General features: G+C 34.5%; 1 protein-coding gene across 2 annotated transcripts in view; it reads right to left on the reverse strand.

Moving 5' to 3' along the window:
• CERT1 (ceramide transporter 1) overlaps positions 1 to 25,979 on the reverse strand; it is a 105,116-nt gene that overhangs the window by 40,527 nt on the left and 38,610 nt on the right. For both annotated transcript variants that reach the window (XM_045495887.1, XM_045495877.1), the window contains 3 exons: positions 7,354 to 7,461; positions 6,439 to 6,577; positions 946 to 1,029 (listed from right to left, as the gene is read on the reverse strand). In XM_045495887.1, coding sequence (XP_045351843.1) covers positions 946 to 1,029; positions 6,439 to 6,577; positions 7,354 to 7,461 — 331 coding nt within the window. The remainder of the gene's footprint in view (positions 1 to 945; positions 1,030 to 6,438; positions 6,578 to 7,353; positions 7,462 to 25,979) is intronic.

Below are 25,979 nucleotides of genomic sequence, written 5' to 3' on the forward strand. Positions count from 1 at the left end.
AGAATATTCCACTGTGATCTACGAAAAAGAAAATTAATTCCATGCATATGACAGTTTGAAAAATTATTTGAAAACAGGCCACAAATTATACCTCACATTCTTTCACAACATTAGCAAAAATAAGCTTAATTAGATTAACTTATTTTTTCACAATGTCTTATTTTTATAACTTAAAATTTTTTTTTACAAATCTAATCCAGCTTTTTTGTAGGATATTTCAAAAGAAGAGTACTGACTATGGATCACAGGTTTCTGGATTTGTTTTTTTGTTTTTTCAGGCTTAAGATTCCTCATGTAAATGATACCATGCAGTATTTGTCTTTGGCTTATTTCTCTTACATCAGGCCCTCGAGCTTCATCCATGTTGGTGCAAATTGTAGGTTTCTAATGAACAATTCAGAATTCCATCTAATAAGTTAGCCATTATAAATACAGCAAAAATAAATGGGTATATGAAATAAACCACCTTGCTCCTGTGTCTATAAACAAATACGTGGTGAAATCAGAGCTATTTTTAATAACTTACATTTAATAACACTGATTATATACTTTTTAATACCAGTTTATTAAGTGGAGACAGAAAAGTACGTTCAACAGAGAGAATACACTTTAAATAAACATTCAAGTTATATTATAATGCTTCCCCTCCAAGAAATAAACTTTGAGTGCTAGAAACTGATTTTATAAAATACTGCTGAAATAAGCAGGTCAATGTCTGGAATTTAGAATGAGTCTTTGTTAGATAATGAGCTGCCATTATTATTTAATGTCACAATGTGTATTGTACTCATATGTCTTTGCCTGGAAGAAACTTTCACTTTCCAGTAATTACACTGCTTTTTAAAAACTACTCAATTAGATAATTATTCTTGTTATATACTTAGTTATTATATAACTTTAGAAAGTACACTTAATCCAGCCAACCGGAAAAAATATACTACTTACACTTTTCCTTATTGCCATTAGTATTATGCAAGAAGTCTCCATCGGAACGTGTTGTAGGAAAGTCATCTTCATCATCTTCTACCACTAAAGAAAATATATTTCAGGATATTAGGATTAAAGGAAATAGAAAACCAATTTATTCTTATGTTCGAATGAAGTCAATATATTCTAGATTCTGTGAGTACAAGACCTTATTTACCTTTGTATTTTCAAAGGTTGTCAAGGTATGCCCAATAAACATGCTGTACAATGTCTTGAAATACATTAGAAAAATTGTACCCATTCTCATTTGTGTAAGGGATAACATTGAGATATGAATTGTTTTGTCCTTTAGTCATCCTATCCCTTCCTACCCAGCTTGGGGTGATTTCATAAGTCTACCAGAGGCCTGCAAGGGCTGAGCAGGACTGTAAGAGAGTAAGTTACATGCAAAAGATACCTTAACTTGCCTCTGGGAGTTCTTAAATTTACTATTTCTGCATGTGTAGGGAATGACTTACAGGTCATGACAACAAAATGACTTACAGGTGTGATATCAATTTGCATTCATCCTTATGTGTCTGTGCCTGGACATTCCTTTTAACTTAGTTCCAGAAAAAACAGAATCCCCTATGTTCTCCTTCTGCATACCTTTTTGTTCTATGTCCTATCCCTTTTTCTACTAACATACTTTAATCCACTGTATTATGTATTCCACTCTTAATGCAAATTTATAAACCTTATTCTCTGCTATCACGTTTTTTAATGGCTTCTTTCTTTTCTTTTTAGGTAGTCCCTTTCTATGTAAGAAGTCTTCATTCTAAATTAATATTTTACTTCTTGTCTGTATCTCTTTACATCAGGAGTAACTTCATCCTACAATAAACATCTCATCTACTTTAGCTCTCTTTCTCCAATGGATGTAGAGCCCACTCCTGTTTCTTATTCCTCCCCTAAATGGTAATAATCACCATGAAAAATACATTTGTTCTGTACTGCCATTTTCTAGTTATTAGGCTATTTCATTTTCTCATCACTTAAAAATTTTGCTACTCATTTATAACAACTTTTTCAAATCATAAGCTATTATCTACTAATACCTACTATTCATTTCTACCTAGCAAAGTGATATCAATACCTGACTAACATTTTTCTTTTCTATGTCCATCATTCCTATAGACGTCAATATTCATATTGAAGCCTCTGCAGGCATCTTAGTCCCAAGATTCATCAGATTCCCAGATTGTGTGGATCTTCATCTTCTTGTCAATCATTTGCAAATATGGTCAATTCTAAGAAGTTCATTAACACAGCATATTGCTCTGTTTTTAAATCAGTACTCACCATCAAACAAGATCCTGACCTTGACGCAATACTACTTTGATCAACTGTTCTTAAATACTACTGAAAGGTTTGTGCTTCACTTATCTCACTAGAATCTATTTTGGGTTTTGTATCTCTAACCATCTAATAGCCTAGTACCACCAAACAGGGATTTTCAACTTTATCTTTCTAGCGCAACACTCAATATAAAATTGATGAAAATAAGAGCTGTTCTGGCTAAAAGAGTGGCGTTCCTCTTTTCCTTCCCAACCAAGCACTCCTTGTCCATCCTTGAGCTACCTTTAAGGGATGTGTGACATGACTTAAAGCTACTGTCCTAATATAAATCCCCCATCCCAATCAGACTGGTTTTCCTTACTAACATTCAAATCTATTATGCTAAATTGTATCTTTGGATCTTGCACATTCCTGCTTTCCCTCTCCCTGCAATAATCTAAACGAACCACATTAAAAACAGCAGCTATTATTTATTGAATTGATGCTGTTATGCACAGTTCTAATGTATGAATATTCTCACTTAATTCTCACAATCATATGTGCTGGATATAATATTCACTTTATAGCTGAGACAACAGATGTGAAAAAATGTTAAGTAATCTACTTCAAGTCAACAAACTAACAATGAATAAAAGAGCAAGGTTAATAGAAACTTTCCTTTAATGTGATACATCTATCTTCTTTTAAAATCAAACACTATGTTTAGGGTAGAGATAATGTTTTCTACTTCTGCAAACCATACACACACACACACACACACACACACACACACACACACACACGACTTTAAGGGTTAGTTAAATCCTACTGAAGTATGTGTGGGAATGTGGGTGGTCTGGCTAAGACTGCCTAACTAACAATTCTGATTAAATATTTTATATAAAAACACTGAACACCTAAAATAAATGAGAATTTGCTGTTATCATTTCAATGACACACTTAAAAAGCACAGTGATTCTTAAATTTCTTTAAGCCATAAAAACACTTCAAACCAAGAATACTCTACCCGGCAACGTTATCATTCAGAATTCAAGGAGAGATAAAGAGTTTTCCACACAAGCAAAAGCTAAAGGAGTTTGTCCCCACTAAACTGGCCTTACAGATTTCGAAATGTTAAGGAGACTTCTTTAGGCTGAAAAGTAAGTGTGTTAATTAGAAACAAGAAAATATATGAAAGAATAAATTCTCATTGGAAAGGTAAACAGAGTAAAGGTAGTAGATTAATAACATATAAAGCTAGCATGAAGGCTACATGACAAAGTATTAGAGCAATCCACTACCTACAATCCACTGTTGTCATATTTTGATAATTTTTATCTATTTATTTGGAGAAAGATAAGAGAGAACGTGAACAGGGCAGAGAGAGAGGGACAGAGAGAATCCCAAGCAGACTCCACACTGTCAGTGTGGAGCCTGATGTGGGGCTCAAACTCACAAACTGTGATCATGACCTGGGCTCAAATCAAGAGCTGGATGCTTAATCGACTGAGCCACCCAGGCACCCCCAAGGTATTGATAATTTAATGAAAGATCCTTAGATTCAGTTCAGCAACTGTGATCTACAAAGTAGGAAACTATGGTCCATGTCCTTATTTCACCTTTACCTAGCATGAGTTCTTAAAAATATCAATATTTTTTATAATAGCATTTATAGGGAAATCAGTTGTTATGGTTTGAATTATGTCCCTGCAACATTCATATGTTAGAAGTCCTAACCTTCCATACCTCAGAATGTGACTGTATCTGGAGACGGGGTGTTCACAGAGGTAATCAAGTTAAAATGAAGTCACTAGGGTGGGCCCTAATCCAAGATGACCAGTGTCCTCATAAACGAAGGAAATTTAAACACAGGCACTTACAGAAGGAAGATGATGTGAAGACAAAGGGAAGAGACAACCCATCTATAAGCTCAGGAGAGAGACCTAAAATAGATCCTTCTCTCATGGCCCTCAGAAGAAACCAATGTTGGTAACAACTCATCTCAGACTTCTAGCCTCCAGAACTGTGAGAAAATAAATTTCTCTTGTTTAAGCCACCTAGTCTATAGTACTTTGTGATAGCAGCCCTAACAAATTAATATATTAGTCTACCACTGTTGCTATTTATCCAAACATCAATAGCATTTAAAATTATTTTTCAAAGATTCTATACAACCTGGTTATCACTGTATCCCAACTTCTAAGCCTTCCAGTATCACTTTTGTCCTCGAAATGTTCTTTACTACTGATAAGATCATTTAAAAATAAATAAATCAATTCTGTATGTATTCTCTTTTTGTTGAAAGGGCTATTTGCAAGCAAATGAAAGATGAGTAATGTTTAGTTTGATAAAAAAAGATATACACACATTTTTCTTAAGGAGAAACACAAGTTGAAGGGCCTTTATTTTTACAGAAATAAATATCAAATGTTAACCTAAAACTTAAAGTCTATGAAATATAAAGAACATTAAGGCTACTTAATTTAGATAAAATTAAGTACCTAAATTAAGTACTTTATGAGGAATATGGGTTTCTGCTTCTGACCAACATAGAAGAAACAGGCTACCCTCTAGAATGAAACTAAAAAACTAGAAAAACTAAATGAAACAATGGTTTTCAAGACATTGGATATTAGGCCACAAAGGACAGTGATTCCTGAGAGTCAGGGAACAAATAACATGAGCCCTATGACTGCTCCAGGTTACTGTCTTGGGAGAGTTTCCAAGCTCTAGAGTAAGGAGGAAACCAGGAGTCTGGCAGACTCTGTAAGGTGAGAAGGAACTGACAGTACAGAGAAACAAAGGCAACTGGAATTCACAAGGCAGATGACTGCAGAGGAGAGGCCCGTACAGAGAAAGAATTCTGGAGATCAGCAGAAGGTCCCTTTGAACATTCAGTAGAGTACTGTTAGCACATACAAGTGAGGGAACTATAGAGGCCAGGGAAAGAACTGTATGAAAAAATTCCAGGGAAAAGTATCCAAAACCTACATGGTACAGGGAAAAGTACCTGTTTCCAAATCACGGACTGGAAAACCTCATAATTCACAGTGTACTGGTTAAAGAACACTGAAAACTCTTGCCTCAGTAGTGGGGAGAAATTAAAATACATAACTGTAAGGTTCTTATACCATGCTTGGAAGTGGCAGGTTACTTGAAGGTAGTTAAATGTACATACTATGAACCATAAAGTAGCCACTAAAATAACGAAGAGTAATAGCTAAAAAGCCAAAGGAGGTAACAAAATTATTTACTAAATACTCAATCCAAAAGAAGGCAGAAGGGAGGGAAAAGAATAGAGAGAACAAAAAGTATCAACTCAGATCAAACACATTTAATAAGACCAAGAAATGAAACCTTGTCAAGCAACCTAGTTATACTGGGAATGAACATGGTGCTACTTAGGAATACTGAAGGCATTTTTGTCTTCACAGCAAAGGAAAGGAACAAATGAAGAGCAGATGTTAACAACATCAGTAATATCTTTAGCAGTAACAAAGAAAGAGTAACTTTAAAACTTACACGAGTTAATTTAAGATCATGTCTCTTAAATTAAAAAATTCACTAAAGATTATTTTTAAACGTCTATGTAGCTCCATTATTGATTTCTTCTTCTATGAGAAAAAAGCCAGAGGAAGGGAGGGGGAGAGAGAGAAGTGAAGAGAAAAAGGAAGGGAGAAGAAGAGGAGGAAGACAGAGGAATACAGAGATCAAATGATTTCAGATTTAGAGGATTTAACATAAACATGCTTCTCTGTAAGACTCATCAGGGGGTAATTTTTTTTTTTTTTTTTAAAGTTAAGCTCTAGGCCTAACGTGGAGCTTGAACTCATGACCTGAGATCAAGAGTTGCATGCTCTACCAACTGAGCCAGCCAGGTGCCCCACAGGGTAAATTTATTAGACGTGATCATGTGAAATACCCCATACTACCGAGATGATAGATATATTTTTTAATGGAATAAAGAGTTTAAAAACCATGTAAAAGTCTTCAATGGCATCTGGTTTGGGTGATCAGATTAATTAGGATATGTTAATATAGTATACAAGTTATAATACTGAAATCTGTTACATTGGGGGTTTTCAGCAAGTGACTATAGTTACCTTTATCACTTAAAGACATTACCCTTTAAGATCAAGAAGCTTTAAATCCATTCATTCTCCAAGTAAAAATAGTGGTAATAGCCTAATTAACCTTTATCCCTTTGAAGTTCATCCTTGGAGACAGCATCAGCACAGGCATCAAAGTACTTCTGTAAAGTATCAACTTGTCTACACAGGATATCTCTAAAGGTTTCCATTTCAGCCAGTTTTTCACGTAAACTGTGACCTTTCTGCAAAACACACAAAGTGGCGAGGTAATCCAAGTTAACAAAACTGGAATTTATATACTCCTATGATGTTTCATCACCTTTTAAAGTCTACATCTTATTACTGAGGAGATGGGGTAGGGAGAGTTGTCAAGTTCAACGTAACACTCCCAGGAATAGACTTGAACATGACTAACTAGTGGCTTGACAGTGATAAGCCTGAAGGAAGTAGAAAACAGTTAAGTCTGACAATGTGCTAATATAACATTTAGTATTTTCAAATTAAACACTGTGAGGAAAAATTGAGAAAGACTTTGGGCAAACATATTACTCGGTGACCTTTCAAAGGAATAGTGAGTGTCATCTACAGAACTCTTAACAGAGCGTGTTGTTTGATCATATAGAATTTAATTTTGTTGCACTGGAGCTATTTTACAACTCTTTAAGTCGTAGAAAACTGAGAGCAATGTAAAGTCCACAGAGGTGCAAATTAATTTTGTTCAGTGAACACACTTGGTTACTAATCTCTGAACAGAATATATTTGCATATATTAACAAAATCATTTCACTGTTCTTTACATTCTGCTTTGAGCCAATTTTTTTTACATCTTAACTCATTAATGAATGAAATAAAATCTGATATGTTCATTTTATATTTGTAAGAATCATGATTTTGCACCTTAAAAACCATAACAATATGAAATAAGTTACATTGTGGAATATTTCTTTCAAAAACCTATCAAGTTCTTTTCACAACACTCAGTACTCAATTTATGCTGCCCTATAGCATAACAACAAACCTTGAATGAAGAGGTGGATGTTGCAGAATAGCCACTTGCTCCAGACACCAGTGACACCATAGAGCCATGTCGACGCAAGCTGGATTCAGATCCATACCCAGATTCGGTCTAAAAAGGAAAGTAAACTAAGTGAAAAAAAAGTTAAATAAAAAATACTTCATTATCACAAGAAAAAAAAGTTGTAACTGTGAGGTAATGGGTGTTAACTAAACTTATCGCAATATTCACTTCACAATACATATATATCAAATCATTACGTTGTACGCTTTAATACAATGTCACATGTCAATTATATATCAATAAAACTGGAAAAAACACTTAAGAGCAAACAAAAGTTTCCCATAAATACATAAGGTGATTGTAACAATAATTAGCAATTTGAGTCCACTCAAGAAATACAGGTAACCCAATGGCATAAGTAATGCTTTTCAATTCCTAGTTGCCATTTAATTGGGAAATTTACTGAACAACAACTTCATGTTGGGCTAGTGGGCTAGGAGGGTTAAATAACAGGAAAACTACCTTGAGTAGTCAAATTCAGAGACAAAGTAGAATAGTGGTTACCAGGGACTAGAGGAAGGGGGAAATGAGGAGTTGGAATTTTACAGGCAGAGTTTTTGTTGCAGAAAAGGAAAAAGTTCTGGAGATGGATGGTGATGTTCGAAATGGATGTACTTAATGTCACAAAACTGTACACTTAAACATGGCTAAAATGACCAATTGTTACATGTATTTTACCAATAAAAATTGGACAGAACAAGGATAAAAAGATGATAATAGGAAAACTTTCAGTACTATTTCTTTATAGGTGAATCACTTATCCCGACATAGCTCAAATACAACTGTCTCAGTGAAGCCTTTCTTATTACACCAGGCAGTGCGTCTCTGTATTCTCAACCATTCTAGAGCATGATTACGGCACTCAATTAAAATAGTTTTACACTTTGTAATTACGACTGGAGTTGGAACTTCTAGAAGAAGATTGTATCTTTAAAAAATTTTATAGTAACTTCAATAGTTCATAACAGAAAGAAAGTTTCCAATTTAGTCAGTCTGTTAAGTAATCATACCATGGAAGATAATTAATTGAACTCCTGGATATTTGGGTACAGTTAGACTCCGTACTGTAGTACTACTTGGGGTTGGCATTCCTCAGAGCACCAATTTTCACTCTTCTTATAACGAAAGCAGTAATAATAATATAGACAAAGAAAATGAACATTTGAAAAAAAATACTTCCAAGTACCTGAAACCTGCTCAATTATTTTGGATTTCTGATTACTTACTATTGTTATTTTTAAAAAGTACTATGGATAATTTTAGTCTTAGTCACAAAACTTAAGGTAAAAAAATATCTAATCATTTCTGGTATCATGCCTAGTAGCAACATTTAGAAGGTTTTTAGATTACTTGATTTTCAAGATTAAGACTAGGAATCACTAAAATTAAGCACGATGTATTACAGAAACCATTTCTACTGGCATTTTTACATCCTCTGTGCTCTAGCTCCCGAAAATCCAGTACATTTCCTATATACCTATTGGTTTACCCAAGACATTATTCTAACTGAAAAACATTCTTTTAGGTATAAGAACATTAAGTTTTTATACTGATTTAATTACTAAATTAAATGTTTGTGTTATTGTCTTTATGTAAATGATACTAATACTAGTTCAAAACATTTTCCAGTTCAGTATCACTTCATTTAACTGAAGTTCATTATTCTAGGAAGAAGATGGAAAAGGAGGAAGAATGAGAAAGGAGGAAGAGGAATCCAAAATCAAAAGAGTAAAACAGCTCATGGAAAAGAGAAAAGTACCTTAGGCAAAGAGACTAGAAACTTATCCATGTGAAAACCTCTTAAAATTCAAACTTCCAGTATATACTGGTTGCCACACAAAGTGAAATTATCATACTTCAATAATGGTCATTAATAAAACACTCTGTGAAAGATACTGCAATATGTTCTTAACTATGAAGTTACTAAGAAATTACATATAAACTTAAGACTGCATGGAATCAAAGCTCTTCTCCAAGATTTACATACGTCATCCTAACACAATTCCATACCTCAAAGCAAAACAGTGTTTTAGTGATGAAGCAAAATATGTATTTTTGTGCCAGAAAAACTATTCATGAAAGGGTAAAACATGCACTTTATGTAAAATTGTACCTCAAGAAAATTGATATTTTTTTTAGAAGATAAAACCAATCTATGACAAAAGAAAATAGGCCAGGGAACGGGGGGAAATGGTTACAAAGAGGCACAAGAAAATTTGGGGGTACAGGTTGTAATTGTCCAAACTCAACTGTCCATTTAAAATGGATACATTTTGAGGCACCTCGGTGGCTTTCAACTCTTGATATTGGCTCAGGTCATGATCTACACAGTTGTGACACCACGAGCTAGCTCAGTGTGCTCTCTCAAAAGTTAAAAAAAAAAAAAAAAAAAAAGGGAGAGGTTTGAAGAATGTAATTTGTACCTTAATAAAATAAAAGAAGGTAAGCTTGTTTCAATATCACAGAATCCTACCAAAAGAGAATTCTAACAATCATACAGTTTACAAAAAATAAGACTTTTGAAATAATATCCTAAGCTAGGTTCTTTACCTAAAATGGCTCTAGCTTCTTCTCCTGTCTTTTGATAATAATGTTAACTTTCTAAGGGTGGTGTTTCTACACTTTAATTGTATTGGTTTGGTAAAGTTTTTCATTCAATTTCAATACAGAAGACTGGGGGCGCTTGGTGGCTCTGTCAGTTAAGCGTCTGACTTCGGCTCAGGTCATGATCTCACAATTTGTGGGACCTCACACTTTGGGCTCTGCACTGACAGCTCAGAGCCTGGAGCCTGCTTTGGATTCTGTGTAGTCTCCTCTCTCTGCCCCTCCCCTTGTGCTCTCTCTCAAAAATAAAATAAACATTTTATAAACAAATAAATAAATATAGAAGGCTAGAATTAAAAGTGACAGGAACCTATAAGACTAAAAATATAAGGTACTCCATAAGTCACTTCTCAGACAACTATGCGTTATTCATTAGTAAATAGAAATTAATCTGAATTGCCTGTTTAAATACAAAACCCTCTTTTGACTTACAAAAAAATTTTATAATATTAAAATAGATTTTGGATGTTTATTTGTAAAATATTCAAAACCAAACAATTTGAAATTTAAATAAATCTACCCTCTCCATCCACTTGCATTTTATCAATGGGTCTTAGAGGAAGTAAAAACTGCTTATTTTTAAAAGATCTTTTCTTTTAAGATCTTGAAACAAAACAGAAATACAAGAAAGTTTTTCTAAAAGTACCTTCACCATAAAACATACCTTTTATCTTCTTGTCTATTTTTTCAGGTTCCACTATTTCAAAACAAGTAATATCTCCTCACAACTAAGACGTGATAGAACAGAGACTCCACTGTAGCAATATTGATAGTGTTGTACATTTTAAGTAATGGATAGTAAATGAATGTGGAGGCTGCGAGTTTAGTGTAACTGTATTTCTACCTCTAATAAAGTTTCACTTAAATAAATTCCATTATGAATTATATAAAATCATTCCAATGAAAAAGAAATATACTAAGCAATTGCGTGGTTATTCAATTAAAAAAATGGAGATTCGTGTTACTCTATTTCAGTTAATAACTGCACTAAGATAAATTTAAATATAAATAAATGTTTAACAAATATACATACAAATACACACACACACTCACACACAAATGAATCCTCACTGTTTAAAATCTAGTCATTCTGGAAATGCTTGTGATTGTACAATGATACTGACATTGCATAAAACATTCTTAATGGTATACACCACAGCATTTAGAGTAATTTTATGACAGCCACAAAATAGATCAAATCATCTTTGGGAATCAGAGAATAAAAATTAGAGAACACTCTCATTACTTTAAAAGAATAGATTCAAGGGATGCTTGGGTGGCTCAGTTGGTTGAGCATCCGCCTCTTCATTTTGACTCAGGTCAGGATTCCAGGGTCATGGGATCAAGCCTTATGTCGGGCTCTGAGCTGTCAGCTGGGAGCCTGCTTGGGATTCTGTCTCTCTCCCTCGGTCCCTCTTACCCCACTCGTGTTCTCTCTTTCTTAGATACATGAAAAGTGAAAAGCAAAAAAAAAAAAGGGATAGCTTCAAACTGTATAATTAAGCCTGACTGCCTTTCTTATTCATGTGATGTGGCTCTGATTTAGATTTCTCTAAAAACATCTAATCTATCACCAAAGATATCAATATTTTAAAAACATTTGGTCATAAGTGCTAAAAATATTTCTAAAAGAAAAGTTATAGGGGCGCCTGGGTGGTTCAGTCAGTTGAGCGTCCGACTTCGGCTCAGGTCATGATCTTGCAGTACATGAGTTGGAGTCCTGTATCGGGCTCTGTGCTGACAGCTCAGAGCCTGGAGCCTATTTCAGATTCTGCGTCCCCCCTCTCTCTCCGCCCCACCCATGCTTGTGCTCTGACTCTTTCTGTCTTTCAAAAATGAATAAACATTAAAAAAAATTTTTTAAAAAGTTATAAAACTATTCTGAAAAGGGACAACATTCCTGGCATCTCCTTTGTCTTCCCAAGATATTCAGTTTAAAGGCAGCAATACTCATCCTGAATTTATAAGGTATGTTATTTGAAGATGATGTGGGGTGAGGGAAGAAGAATGGAAATGGGGAAAAATTACTTTATTGTCACAACTGATATTCTGTTAAATGTTCTTAAAAACTGTAACATGCTTTTAAAATCTCATTGGTATGATTGGGAAACTTCAGAGGCATGCTGGCTTTTTCTTAATGTCACTTACTTTTCCACAAGAAATATAAAGTTGAGCTTAATTAAAACCTCTAATCACCAATATATATGTTGAAAACACATAATTCTATCTAAAATTAATAATGCAGAATTCATATATAGTTACTATAGGAATATTTTCCTTTCAATATATCTGCTTAAATACTACAATGAGATCACACCTTTATTATAATATTCCTTTTTATTAACACCACACACACACACAGAAGTCCCAAAACAAAAACAAAACGCACTCTTTTGGCCACTAGATGGGATCAGTAGCATTTTCCAAGTAGCAGTACACTTGGAAAACTGAGGTTACTACTGGTCAAAGTACAATAGTAACGTTTAGACTAATTCCTTTATGTGTACCTTTACCTTCTGTATTTTCACTTTTTGAAAAAACTTAAAAGCATAATAAATTAAATCATATAGTTCAAAGTTATGAATTTAATAAAACACCAGAAATGCCTAAAAACTGATTTGAAAAGAAAACTCCCTCAAAGACACAAATTTTATGGTTTGGCTTAATCATGTGGGAGATAAACTTATATATTCTCATTTTGTACAATCTGTTCATCATCCCATCTAGATTCCAAAGGCCGTGGTTAAAAATCATAGCAAAAAGGCTGACTTATTTTAATAGCACCTGCCTTTTGAAAAGCTCATTCTTTTTCCTAGTAACACTTTCCAACAAGAAACACAGCAAAGAAATTTAGACAAATTAAGTAACTTCCTCATGGTGTCAAAAACCATCTAGTTATTAGTGTCAAAGTTCCCCCTAACTCCAACAACACTGTCTCTTTCCATTTTAATTACGGAGAGAATATACAAGATTAATATAAAAACAATGGAGCATTTTCTAGAAATTAAAATTCTGAAACCCATAGTAAAACCAAGTAAGCGGGGCGCCTGGGTGGCGCAGTCGGTTAAGCGTCCGACTTCAGCCAGGTCACGGTCTCGCGGTCCGTGAGTTCGAGCCCCGCGTCGGGCTCTGGGCTGATGGCTCAGAGCCTGGAGCCTGTTTCCGATTCTGTGTCTCCCTCTCTCTCTGCCCCTCCCCCGTTCATGCTCTGTCTCTCTCTGTCCCAAAAATAAATAAACGTTGAAAAAAAAAAATTTAAAACAAACAAACAAACAAACAAAAAACCAAGTAAGCTTGCTATGCTATAAACATCCACACATCTACCTTCAATACTATTTTAAAGCAAACCACGAGAAGCAAGACACTATTTAACCAAAAGGACTGTGATTTAAAATATCATTTAAGTTGCAGTGGAAACAGTTTTATTCTTGTCTAAGTCAACATAAACATATTATTTGAGATAAGAAAATTTGGCAGAACAATTTCATGTCCGTAAATATTAAAATCTCATCCATTTAGACTTTCAAACACTGATGGACCCCCCTGAAACAGCAGCGGTCTCCAGAGTAACAAGAACACAGGATAAGAGAAGACAAGGCTCTAGCATCACTGTAACCACTAGACAACTACACAATCAGTTACTACCTTCTTGGGCTTAATTTTCTAATGTTTAAAATGATATGAGTAGTCTAGGATCATAATTCTCTGTGCCAAACCTAAATACCAAAACTTAGGCTAAAAATGTATATATGCAGTGGAGGCCAAATGTAAGGCCAACTGTAATTCCTTTTTGTTGAACCAGACAGAAAGATGTAACACAATTCATCAATTTAATGTACCAGATAAAGAGAGGTTCAACCCACCCTGATTTCCAGGAATTGTAGCACTTCATGAATCAAAGAAATTTTAAAATATATTAAGAAAATGATACCACAGAGGATTTTTAACATATTCTGGCTGCCTAAATCCTAGCAGCCCTCCACTAAATACTATTTGCTTACTCTCAAGATATTTTTCTCAAATAATACTGGAAAATAGAACATTTGCCCGGATTAGTCCTATAGACCTTTTTCTTTTCAGATCCTAGTTATTCTTGTATCATAATTTAAAAACCAATATCAAGGGCGCCTGGGTGGCTCAGTCAGTTAAGCGTCTGAATCTTGGTTTCAGCTCAGGTCGTGATTTCACGGGTAGTGAGTGGTTAGTGAGTTCAAGCCCTGCATCAGGCTATGCACTGGCAGTGTGGAACCTGCTTGGGATTTTCTCTCTCTCTCTCTCTCTCTCTCTCTCTCTCTCTCTCTCTCTCTCTCTGTCCCTCCCCTGCTCATGCTCTCTCTCCCTCAAAAATAAATAAATGAACTCAAAAAAATAAAAATCAATATCAAGTAAATGATTTGAAGGTCATTTATGGAACTTGGTTATTTATTTTGCATTTTCTTCTGCTGGAAAATGAGATGAGCTTTCGTTTACAGAAATATCTAAACATGCAAAGGGTTGTACTGAAATCAGACTGGAGGAGTTAACCAGGGCCTTATCACATACCGTAGTTAAGTGTTAAAAAGAATGTTAGAGGAACAGAAGAAAATAAGACACTGCCTATCACAATCCCCCCAAATGCCCAAATACAATATGCTACTATAGAAATAGAGGGTAACAACACTCTCTTCTTGACTTTAGAACTTCCTTTCTTGCGCTTAGAATTTCAGGCTTTAGATTCCATAACACATCCTTATAGCTAAAGGGGAAATTAGTAAGGTACAAAGTACTTCCTCTGTAGCAAAAGCTGTTGACACAACCAGTGATGCAAAAGATGATTCTAAACAATTGTGACACTCTGAAATTCAGACTTATCTTAAAAACATTTTTTTCTCCTTCCTTTAAGGGAATCTGGAGGTCCAACTGTCTTTTTTTCTGTGACATTAAAATGGAGGTGAGAAATAACTAGATAGCTATCAAATGAAGCTGTATAAATGAAGTCTGTTAAATAATTTTTCCACTTTAGTTTTAGAAAACAAGTACCAAGGGATAGAGAGATCTTTTTTGTTTTTCTTTCAGAGGAGGGCTGATGAGAGTTGAGTAACTTTCTAAAAAATGGATGTTTTAGATATTAATTCCAGAGAGCCACCTTGGATAAATTGTAACAACAACAGTAAAAGCTAATATTTAAGATACTTACTTTGTACCAGGCATGATGCTAACACTTTAAGTGCATTATCTCATTTAATTCTTTCCATAGCCTATGTGAAATAGGTATTATTAGTATACTCATTTTACAGGTGATTTTATTTATTGTCTTCAGAGTCACACAAATGGGAGCCAGGATTTAATTCCAGGTTCAAAAGCCCATGATGTTACTTATTATATGCTATATTGCCTCAATATCCAGAGACTTTGCTTCTACTTCTTTCAAATGTATCCCTTTTTCTATTTTCCTATTGCTATTCCCTAGTTCTGGTCAATGAGTGACTCATTTGGATAAATTCTCCAGCTTTCTAACTAGTTTCAAGTCTTGTTCCTCTTAAAATCCTTTCTAGTATAACCAGAGTAGTCCTTTAAAAATAGATATCTGATTCTTTACTTCCTGTCTTAAATCCTATTTGGCTTCCTATTTCCATAAGATCAAGTCCATACATTGCCTATAAGGCAATGTTAGAGGGAGAAATAGAATTACTCTAAACTACTATCAGTATCCATAAGCATTTACTAGCCATTATTTAAAATGTGTTATATCAGAATTGCTGTAATGAAGTCTTTTGTTCTAGCATATCTTTGTCGTAAGGAGATATCACCCATTTTGAAATAGTGGAACCTGAATTAATAGACAAGGAAGTAAGTGTGCTTCACAATGAAAAAATCTTTAATAATACTTTATAGTATTTATATTATATCATAAGTGCTTGATAAATGTTAACTAATACATTTCTTCTTCACCCCCCTCACACAGGAAGGATATTCCTTTATATCTCTACTCCAAAAACACTTAACAGGGGAGAATATAATAAATAAAAAAAGAAGCTAGCAGCAGATGTAACAAACTTATCAATACTACTCTTTAACTTTCTTATTTTATAGTTTGCCCTAGAAAAAAGGGTCATTGCATATCTTCTTTCAGAAGGAAGTTCCACAGGCACAGGATATAGAAGTCATAATTCTATTTTTTTTTTCTCTAAGTGCAAAGAGATGACAGTGGCAAAACAGCTTTTTGAAGCTCCCTTAAATGTCCCAGTAAGAGAAAAAAGCAGATTTTCAATGTTTAGTAAGTATTTGCAGGTTTACTGAAATGTTAAGAGTATAGTTAGCCAAGGAAACTGAACCATAAATTCTCTGCAAAGATCCTGAAAGAAATACATGCACATAAAACAATGGTAAGCAAATGAATGTTCTTTATTATTCTGAAACTTTGGCCTCAAATCTAAATTTTCTAAAGAAGGTATGCATTCCTTTCTTCGGGGTTAAGGGAGAAATCTAGATCTATATCAAACACAAAAAAATACACATAACTTATTCCTGGGTGGAGGAAAAGCAACAAAACAGTATATTATCATTTAAGTACAAATATAAGTCTGTACATGCAAAGGAAGTATCTGAAGAATGAATAGTGGTCATTTCTAAATGGCCTAAATATTCATTTTCTTTTTTGTAGTTTTCAGTATTGTCCATATTGTTTGAAGTATTTATAGTAATCAAGTATCACTTCTACAAAAATAAACACAAAAAATAAAGTCACAGAACACATTTTTAATGTATCTCATTTAAAAAGGGTCAAAAAACTAATAATACTGGTAAAGTTGCAGTGAAATGAATACCCACGAATTCTACACATGGAATGTACATTAGTGCAATCCTTTCTGAAAGCACTTTTGACAACAGATATCAAAAGTGCTCATATCCTTAAACCTAGCAATTCTACCTCTCAGAAACTATTATAAAAACACAACTAACCTGCAGAAAAATGCTTTATGTAGGAAGGCAGTAAATACTAAATGCAAAAACCAAAAAAATCTAGAGGCCTAATAATATGAAATATATACTAAAATTACAGTATTTTAAAACACTAACAAAGCTATATTGTAAGAAGAAAACTGTACTAGATGGAAAGGAAAACAGGATAGAAACTTTATCTCCATAAGGCTTTGGTGAGGGCATGGGATGTAAACATAGAAGGTAGTTTTGTATTTTTTTCCCTCATAATGATTAAGTATTACTTTTAAAAACCAGAGTGGGACAATAAAATCTAATCAACAGAGCTATTCTCAGGAATGATTTTTAAAGACTTGAATTAAATGATGACAGTACATAATTACTCCTTTATCCCTGTACAGACCAAAGGGATGCTTCTGAAAAGAAAAAGGGACTAGAAAATGAACAGTGATAAAAGCATTCCTACCAATGATCATACCTGGTCTGTCAAGGACATGGACGTTCTGTGACTAAACACTGACAAAAATGTTTTCAGCTAGGATATTCATTTACTTTGCTACCTATTCTTATTGTTTCTAACCCAAAGCTATACTTCATCCTTCAATTCCAAACCAACCCAGAATATTTACCAGACAATAAAGACGACAACATAAGCAAATCTTTTTTAGGCTATTAGCTAAAAGGATTTATTTAATGAAAAGAGCAGTTTTGTGTTCTTTGATTTTTTAAGAAATATTTTCTCCCAGATAATGTCCAATATATTCAGCAAGTAAAATCAGAGAAGTTTTCACTGATGTCAATATGCGTGAGCCATGCCACCCACTATTACTTTTCTACATCAAACACAGAAAGAACAGAATCCAATCTGTCTTGGTAACTGTCAGAAATCTTCCCTCCTGATTAAATAAAAATTCAAATATAATATTGAAACACTGTAAAAAATAACTTTTGTAGCATAAAGTCTCATTTTAATATTTTCTACAGTAATGATATAGAAGTTACTGAACTCTATTAACTGACTCCTTTAATCTTTCTTATCTAAAGAAACATTTTCAAAGCAAATTAGAGACTAATAAAGGATAGAAGAAAAAGCTGAAAAGTTAATAGTATTTATGTAAATTGTTAGTAGTAAGTATGCGGCAAGCATTATAAAAACTTGCAAATTTGGTAAATGCCATACAAAATTATAGATTACAGTTTCAGAATATTATGTGTGTATAACTGCCAATCAATCCCACCCTACCCATAGCACATGTAAATATGCAATTAATTATAAATGGACCAAGAGTGGCCAGTTCCTAGAAACCTAGAGTGAAGAGGCAATCAGATTTATTTAAGATACTTACTTTGAGGAATGTCAAGAGATTCGGGAAGTTAGGAGTAGGAGCTGAAGCCAAAGAGAAGCCAAACAGGAAAAGGTCATGACAAACCAACAAAAAGAAACTAAGAGTAGGATGGAAGAACAAAAGTTATGAATAAACAGGAACTATGAAAGAGGGAGAAGAACAGAATGAAACTAAGCTACATTAACTATAGGTGGGGAACAGGTGATGGGAAAGTAACAGTTTTGTGAATAAGAGCACTCAGAGTTAAGTATACAGATCCAATTTTCTTTGTAGGCAGGGCATTCTAATTTTTCTTGGTTCATGGCAATATTCTCATTTCTCAAGGTTAACATGAGTTGACCTTATTTCCTGTAACTTAAAAAGCTTAATTAAAATGAATGGACCTATGGTCAATACCTATGGGATCTTTTCAAATTTTCAATATTTATCTGATCCGGACAACTATGTTCAGCTTTAGCAGATGCTACAAAAGTTTCCCAAAGTGTCTGCACCAATTTACACCTGTTACTCTACATCCTCACCAACACTTAGTATTAAGTCCTTTTTTCTTTTTATTTATTTATTATTATTATTGTTGTTGTTTAAGGTCACCCTGCCTGGCGGATGTGCATTTCCCTGATAACTAATGGCATAGAGGACCTTTTCATATGTTTATTATCCATTTGAATATCCTGTTTTATGAAATGCCAGTTCCAGTCTTTTGGATATTATTTTTTAAGTTTACTTATTTTGAGAGAGAAAGAGAGAGAGAGAGAGAGAGAGAGAACACAAGCAGGGAAGGGGCAGAGAGAGAAAAGCTCAAGCAGGTTCTGCACAGAAACCAATGCAGGGTTGAATCTATGAATTGTTGAGATGAGGACCTGAGCTGAAATCAAGAGTCAGATGCTTCACTGACTGAGCCACCCAGGGGCCCCAACTATTTTTGTTAAATTGAACTGTAAACTTTTCTTACTGATTTGCAGGGCTCTCCCTGACTTTTTGACATAAATGTTGTCAAGCTAGATCTCAACTAGCTACACAGTTAATGTGATTAGCTGCCTAAATATCTTCTTTTTTCCCTGATGTAAAATCCTCTGATTCCTCTTTTACCATCTAGGTAAAATATAAACACCTTCCACAATTAAAAGAGCATGGCTGAAAATTCTAAGCTAATGACATTCCCTCTTTTCTGTATGATATACTTTACTGAATATTTAGAAATCAATATTTAGAATTCTGTCATATGGAAATGCAAACTGCAGATGTCAGCTCAGGTGAATTCAGCTTTCAAAATTTCTAGGTGACAAAACCTTACAAAGTTATTTTGAAAGCCCTTGGCAATTAAGTTATTTTTTATTCCAGAACACTAAGAATATTTAAGAGGTTTGGTATTTTGTTTTCCTTGATTTCACCTCAAACCTCAAAAGTGCTGGCTGGTAGTATCTACATTTAGGTGTTAAAAAAATTATTCACCATGTATGGATTATCACTGCAAGCAATTTAGCGATTAACTCACTGGTAGGAACTGACCAAAGTCTTGACCTTAATCCAGAGACATAAGGAACTTTTTTTTTTTTAATTTTTTAAGTTTATTTATTCATTTTGACAGAGAACAGAGCTCACGAGTGGGGGAGGGGCAGAGAGAGGGAGAGAGAATCCCCAAGCAGCCTTTGTGTACAGCCAGCACAGAGACCGATGTGGGGCTTGAACTCACAAACTGTGAGATCATGACCCGAGCCAAAGTCAAGAGCCGACGCTTAACTGACTGAGCCATCCAGGCGCCCCGACATAAGGAACTTCCTCTGCTAGTTCTTTGTAGTTCAGTTGTGATCCCAACCACTTCGGTTTTTCTACAGCTTATACGAGAAAATGAGAGACCTTTGACTACTTCAGCAGCTGCTAAATTTGCACGTCTCTCAAAAATTAAAACTTTTGAATGTTAAGAGAAAAGTAAAATTTGATTCCATCTTATTCCCTCCATCACTATGGTATGATGCAAACAGGTAAATGGAGAACTAGTAATCCACCAATCTCATGAAATTACTTATATAAAGAATACACCACGGGTGCGTGACTGGCTCATTCAGAAAAGTGTCCAACTCTTCACCTTGGGGTCATGAGTTCAAGCCCTATGTTGGGTGTAGAGATTACTTAAATAAATAAAAACAAAACAAAGCCAAAAATAGTCGTTAAAAAGTTACATTTGCACTCTTAAGCCTTTGCCAAGTAGAACAGATTCAAAATGCAAAGCTAGGTTTATATGATAATCATTTATAAAGCAGACAAGTATAGAATCTCCAGTATCTGTTAAGAACTTTTTCCACTATTATAGTTCATTAAATATGGCAGAGATAGTATGACTTTACATGACCTTGGTATTTAAGAAGTGCTAAGAACAGGTGTATTCTGTCATCTAGCTATTTTTAAATAGTTTCCTAATAAGCGTATATCAAATTTAAGACAAAAGAAAGTAAAATTTCAAATAAGCAGAAACTGCTCCTAAAGATAGAGAAAAAGCACCAAAATCAAGCTGACCATGAGACCGTACATGAAAAATTATTTAATTATGCCAAATAGCAACACAGTTTCTAAGAGATCTTCAAAGGGAGTCTTGGGTATCATTTAGGTGGCTCAACCATGAGCATATTTTGGTAAGAAACTTTTTTCATACTCCATCTCATTTCAAGTAAAATGTGTAAGTTCTTTTCAAAAATTGTCTTCCATCTAATTTCCTCGGAAATCCCTAAACTTCTCAGACTAAGAATAAGCCTTTCTTCTGAAAGTATTCAACAGAACTTCAGATATGAATTAGTGGGCCTTCACAAAAGCATAGGAATAAATCAGCAAACATTAAATTATGGAACTGCCTACATGCAGATTCCCACTACAGAAAATGAACATCTGTATAATCATTACCATTTGGATTCTTCCTGCTTAACTATGTATCTTCCTATGACTCCTCATGTTTTGGATAATTTCCAAAATGTGGGAAAAGTCTGTGTGGCCCCTGATCACCAACATTTCAGATCTACTAAGGTTTTTCCCTTATGGAAATAAAGGAATGTCATGACTACCACAAACAAACTCTATCTGAGACAAAAAGCGTAACTTTTTCAATATGATTCTTAAATCTGCTAGTGCCAGGGGAGCCTTCCTACTAGTTTTTTTTTGAGGTGTGGGGTGGTACGGTGGGGCAGTATACTCATTTCACAGTAAGAAACTGTTCAGTTAAAATCATATTTATTGCAATTGTAGAAGATCCTAGGAATAATCCTATGACTCTTTTAGATAATACCATCAACAGACAGCTTATCACATTTCTTTGAGAAGCTAATTATGCAGAAAATGTTCACAAAGGCCCTTTGATAATAGACCATCCTTATTAGAAAAATGTTTAATCCAAATAAAAATAACACCTTATCTTTACCTTCATACAGCTTTTAGTCTTCAAATAATTTTCATGAACACCATCTCACTTGACCTCAAGACAATATGAGAGATGGCCAAGAGATTAAAAAATTACAAAAAAAACTTTGTCTTTAAAAATCATTTTATTTAGTAGTGTCTCAAATCTTAAGAAGAAATGCAGAATATGAATGGACTCCACACAATATTGCACACTATTGCATAATACTCCACACTACTGCAAAATAAAATTACTGGTCTGGTATACGTATGCCCCTTGGTATACTTTAAACCGAAATAGATTCTTCGAGTATAAGAATGAACTCAGGAATATCTTTCTTCCACAGGGGCTACTGTCTAATGTCACACCGAATTATGCAACTAACTTCCAATATAATGAGAGCATTTAAATCACAGAATCATCTTTCTTAAACTTTTCTTCTAGTAAGCAAGTTATTCTGAAATGAATACCAAGGAGAACAAAACAATAGCAGAGAATATAGAACGTAATGGATTTCTATTCTAAGATCAATCATGAAGAATGAAAGAAAAACAACTTCAAAAATTCCAAATTTCCCCCACAAAATTTGTTTTACAATACTGTAAACTGTTTCAACTGGAAAATTTATGTGCTCAATGCTTTGCTGATTCCTACAAAGTTGTGTATTTGAGTCTTTAGGGGAGCTTATGGTCTAAAATACACACAAGAGATATGAAGAACATATAAAAACTATGGGAATACTGTGATTCAAGAAGCCCAATGATTTAAGTCAACAAAATATATTCTACATAAATACATACTTATAAGGATGGCAGATGTGCTTGTTGGCTAAAAAACTGGTGCTCAGGTCAGACAGACCTGGACCTGAATGCTGTGGCTCCTTCACTGGTTAGCAATTTGACCTTGGACAAGTTACTTAATTTGTTTCAATTTCTTAATCTATAAAAGTAGGATAAGAATCTTACAAGACTATGAGAGTAAAATGAGATAATGTATATAATGTTTATCACCATATCTGACACACATTAATCCTCAAAACTGTTAGCTATCACCACCACATTGCTGAAGAAGTCCTGTAAGAATTTTTGGTGTATGTGAGCGTGTGTGTGTGTGTGTGTGTGTGTGTGTGTGTGTGTGTGTGTACGTGTGTGAAATGGATTGATACACAGTTATTATAAAGAGTAAAAGGGCTACCTGGGAAGGAAGGAACAGAAACCTTTAATATCTTCCAGATATTAAAAACTACTAATGCCTGTCAGGAAAGCCCTAACAGAGGCCCAATAGCAAGAAAAGGCAATGAAGGGCCATCTGATGACATCAGAAGAGAAAAAGGCCCACTCTTCCAAGTGTTCTGTGTCCTCACAAGGGCAGGTGGTGAAATGAGGAATTAACTGTAAATTGAACTGAATGAGCTGAAATGATGGGAATTTATCAATTCTGAAGTACTCTTGGTTTATCATGACTAGGCTACTTTGCTTGCTTGATCATTTTGTTTTGTTTTTGTGCGGGTGGGGAGGGTGATGTGAGGGGGAAGGGATATATACAGCATACTGTCATCTTTCCTCCACTAAGTAACTTGTCAAGGTCACACAGTTATGATATAGTATAAGCAGTAGTGCCAAGATTCAATCCCATATCTGTCAGACCCCAGAATCCACTGCTCAAACAGTAACCAAATAATACAATGCTCTTTTTGAGAGCCCATGGGCAGAAAGATGAATTCGTATTTGTCTTGCATATATATGGCAGTAGAACTCAAATGATAAATGGATCTAATCTGCAGGAGGTGAGCTTATGGGAATGATTTCCAAATACTCAGTCTACCAATGGAACTGAGTGAAAGCAGAATCAACATAAAATTAAATCCTAAGCATCCAAGAACTAAAAGGTAGTAGAGTCTCATGCAAGTTACTTAAATTTAATCTAAACCTCCATCTTCTCTACTGTAACACAACACTTCCCTCACCTATCAGACGAGCAGGGAGAATATAAAGCACATGAGTACATAATGCAATCATTAATACTCGGGTGATCCTCAATAAGTAGTAGGTCCTATCATCATCAACATGCTTTAATAATTTGATATTAATTTTGAGTATCAATATAACAATGCATGCTAAAATAGTAAAATTACTAAATTTAGGTTCCAATATGTAATATTCTTTAGTAATACTGAAGAATGAATTAGGAAATATATCCTCACTACCTCTGTTTCTTTTTTTTTTTTTTTTCAATGTTTATTCATTTTTGGGACAGAGAGAGACAGAGCATGAACGGGGGAGGGGCAGAGAGAGAGGGAGACACAGAATCAGAAACAGGCTCCAGGCTCTGAGCCATCAGCCCAGAGCCTGACGTGGGGCTCGAACTCACGGACCGCGAGATCGTGACCTGGCTGAAGCTGGACGCTTAACCGACTGCGCCACCCAGGCGCCCCACTACCTCCCTGTTTCTGGTCTACAGAAAAAAACAAGAAACCAAAAAAACTTTCCTGTTATGTTTGGAGATACCATTTGAATTGTTTCCCTCCTATTAGTTTACTAACTCAAACAATTTATTTTTGGAATTCATATTCAATTTAAATTTTCATTGATATGTTGCTTAGTTGGCATGTATCACATATTTTATATTAAAAAATTATATATATATATATATGCTTATTTATTTATTTATTTATTTATTTATTTATTTATTTATTTATTTTTAGAGAAAGAGCACGAGCATGGGAGGGGCAAAGGGAGAGGGAGAGAAAGGATCTTAAGCAGGCACCACACCCTGTGTGGAGCCAGACAGGGTCTTGATCTCATGACCCTGACTGAGGTCAGGACCTGAGCTGAAATCAAGGGTAGGACGATGCTTAATCGACTGAGCCATCAGGCTCCCCTACACTTAAATAATTATTAATAAAAATTATAATTAACAATGATTTCTCCTTGTCTATGAATAAACTATTTTTAGAAGTCAGGAAGAAAAAGTCTGCATAATGTATCTGAAATCTTGCTGCTGAATCTTTTTTCTAAAAACTTAAAGTTCACCAAAAATCTGTTATCTCAGCTTAAGTCACACTGCACTAATAAAACTCAGATTAAACCTATCCATTGTTCAATGATGCAAAGAAATCAATGATATGGAAGAAATATATGCTTTATGCATCCTTCTTCACTTGTGGAGAAAATACAAAATGGGAACCTGCAAAGAATTCAGGTTCAGCTTTACTAAGAAAAACAAGCAAAATAAGATATGCTTAAAACAGAAAACAAAAATCCCTATAATCAACTAATCAGTTAATCAACTGATTAAGCTTTTAAAAGTCATCTCAGTTAAAAATATAGAAATTAGTTCTACTAAATGATATCTTTAATCATTAGTAAAAGGGTTGGCCCTGATTAAATACACAAACTACGCTACTCTCTTTATGTGCATACACATTTAGCAACTCTCACTGAATGTAGAATACTTCAGTCAAAAACAACAGGTATAATTTAGTAAATTTAGTTGTCACTCTATAAAGCCCTTTCTTTTTTACTGTCATAAGTGAGAAAATATATCAGCCACTATGGTAAGTAATCTTACATATATTATCTCATGTATTACTTATACACACCAAGAAGAGGTAAATTATCATGCCAAAAGTCACATATGTCATACACAGCACAGGATGTAGTGTTTGAATCGAGGTCAGCCTGGATTCAAAGCATTCAGATTCTGGGATTTTAGCTCACTTCTTTTTTATATAATAGAAAACTATTAGCCATTTTTTCAATTTTTAGACTCTTTTCTGAATAATATAATAACCAACATTCACACGATTTTAAGATTTTATTTTATTTTTTTACATTTATTTATTTTTGAGAGACAGAGAGAGACAGAGAGAGACAGAGTAGGAGGCAGGGAGGGGCAGAGAGAGAGAAAGAGACATAGAATCCAAAGCAGGTTCCAGGCTCTGAGCTGTCAGCACAGAGCCTGACAGGGAGCTCGAATTCACAAATGGTGAGATCATGACCTCAGCAGAAGTCGGATGCCCAACTGACTGAGCCACCCAGGTGCCCCTAAGATTTTATTTTGAAATGATCTCTACACGTAACTTGGGGCTTGCACTCACAACTTCGAGATCAAGAGTAGCAGATTCTTTGGACTGACCCAGCCAGGCAACCCAACACACAAAATTTTAAACCAGTTTTCAACTAAAGCTAAAACAGAGAGGAAAGAAATGGGCATTACAGCCAATTTTCTTTATGCCAGGAAAAATTTATAATCAATAATCAAGAAATAAAAGCTAATGCATGATTCATACCAAAAAGAATGCCTGTCGT

This window comes from Leopardus geoffroyi, chromosome A1, assembly GCF_018350155.1.
Source record: "Leopardus geoffroyi isolate Oge1 chromosome A1, O.geoffroyi_Oge1_pat1.0, whole genome shotgun sequence".
NCBI classification, from domain to species: Eukaryota; Metazoa; Chordata; class Mammalia; order Carnivora; family Felidae; genus Leopardus; species Leopardus geoffroyi.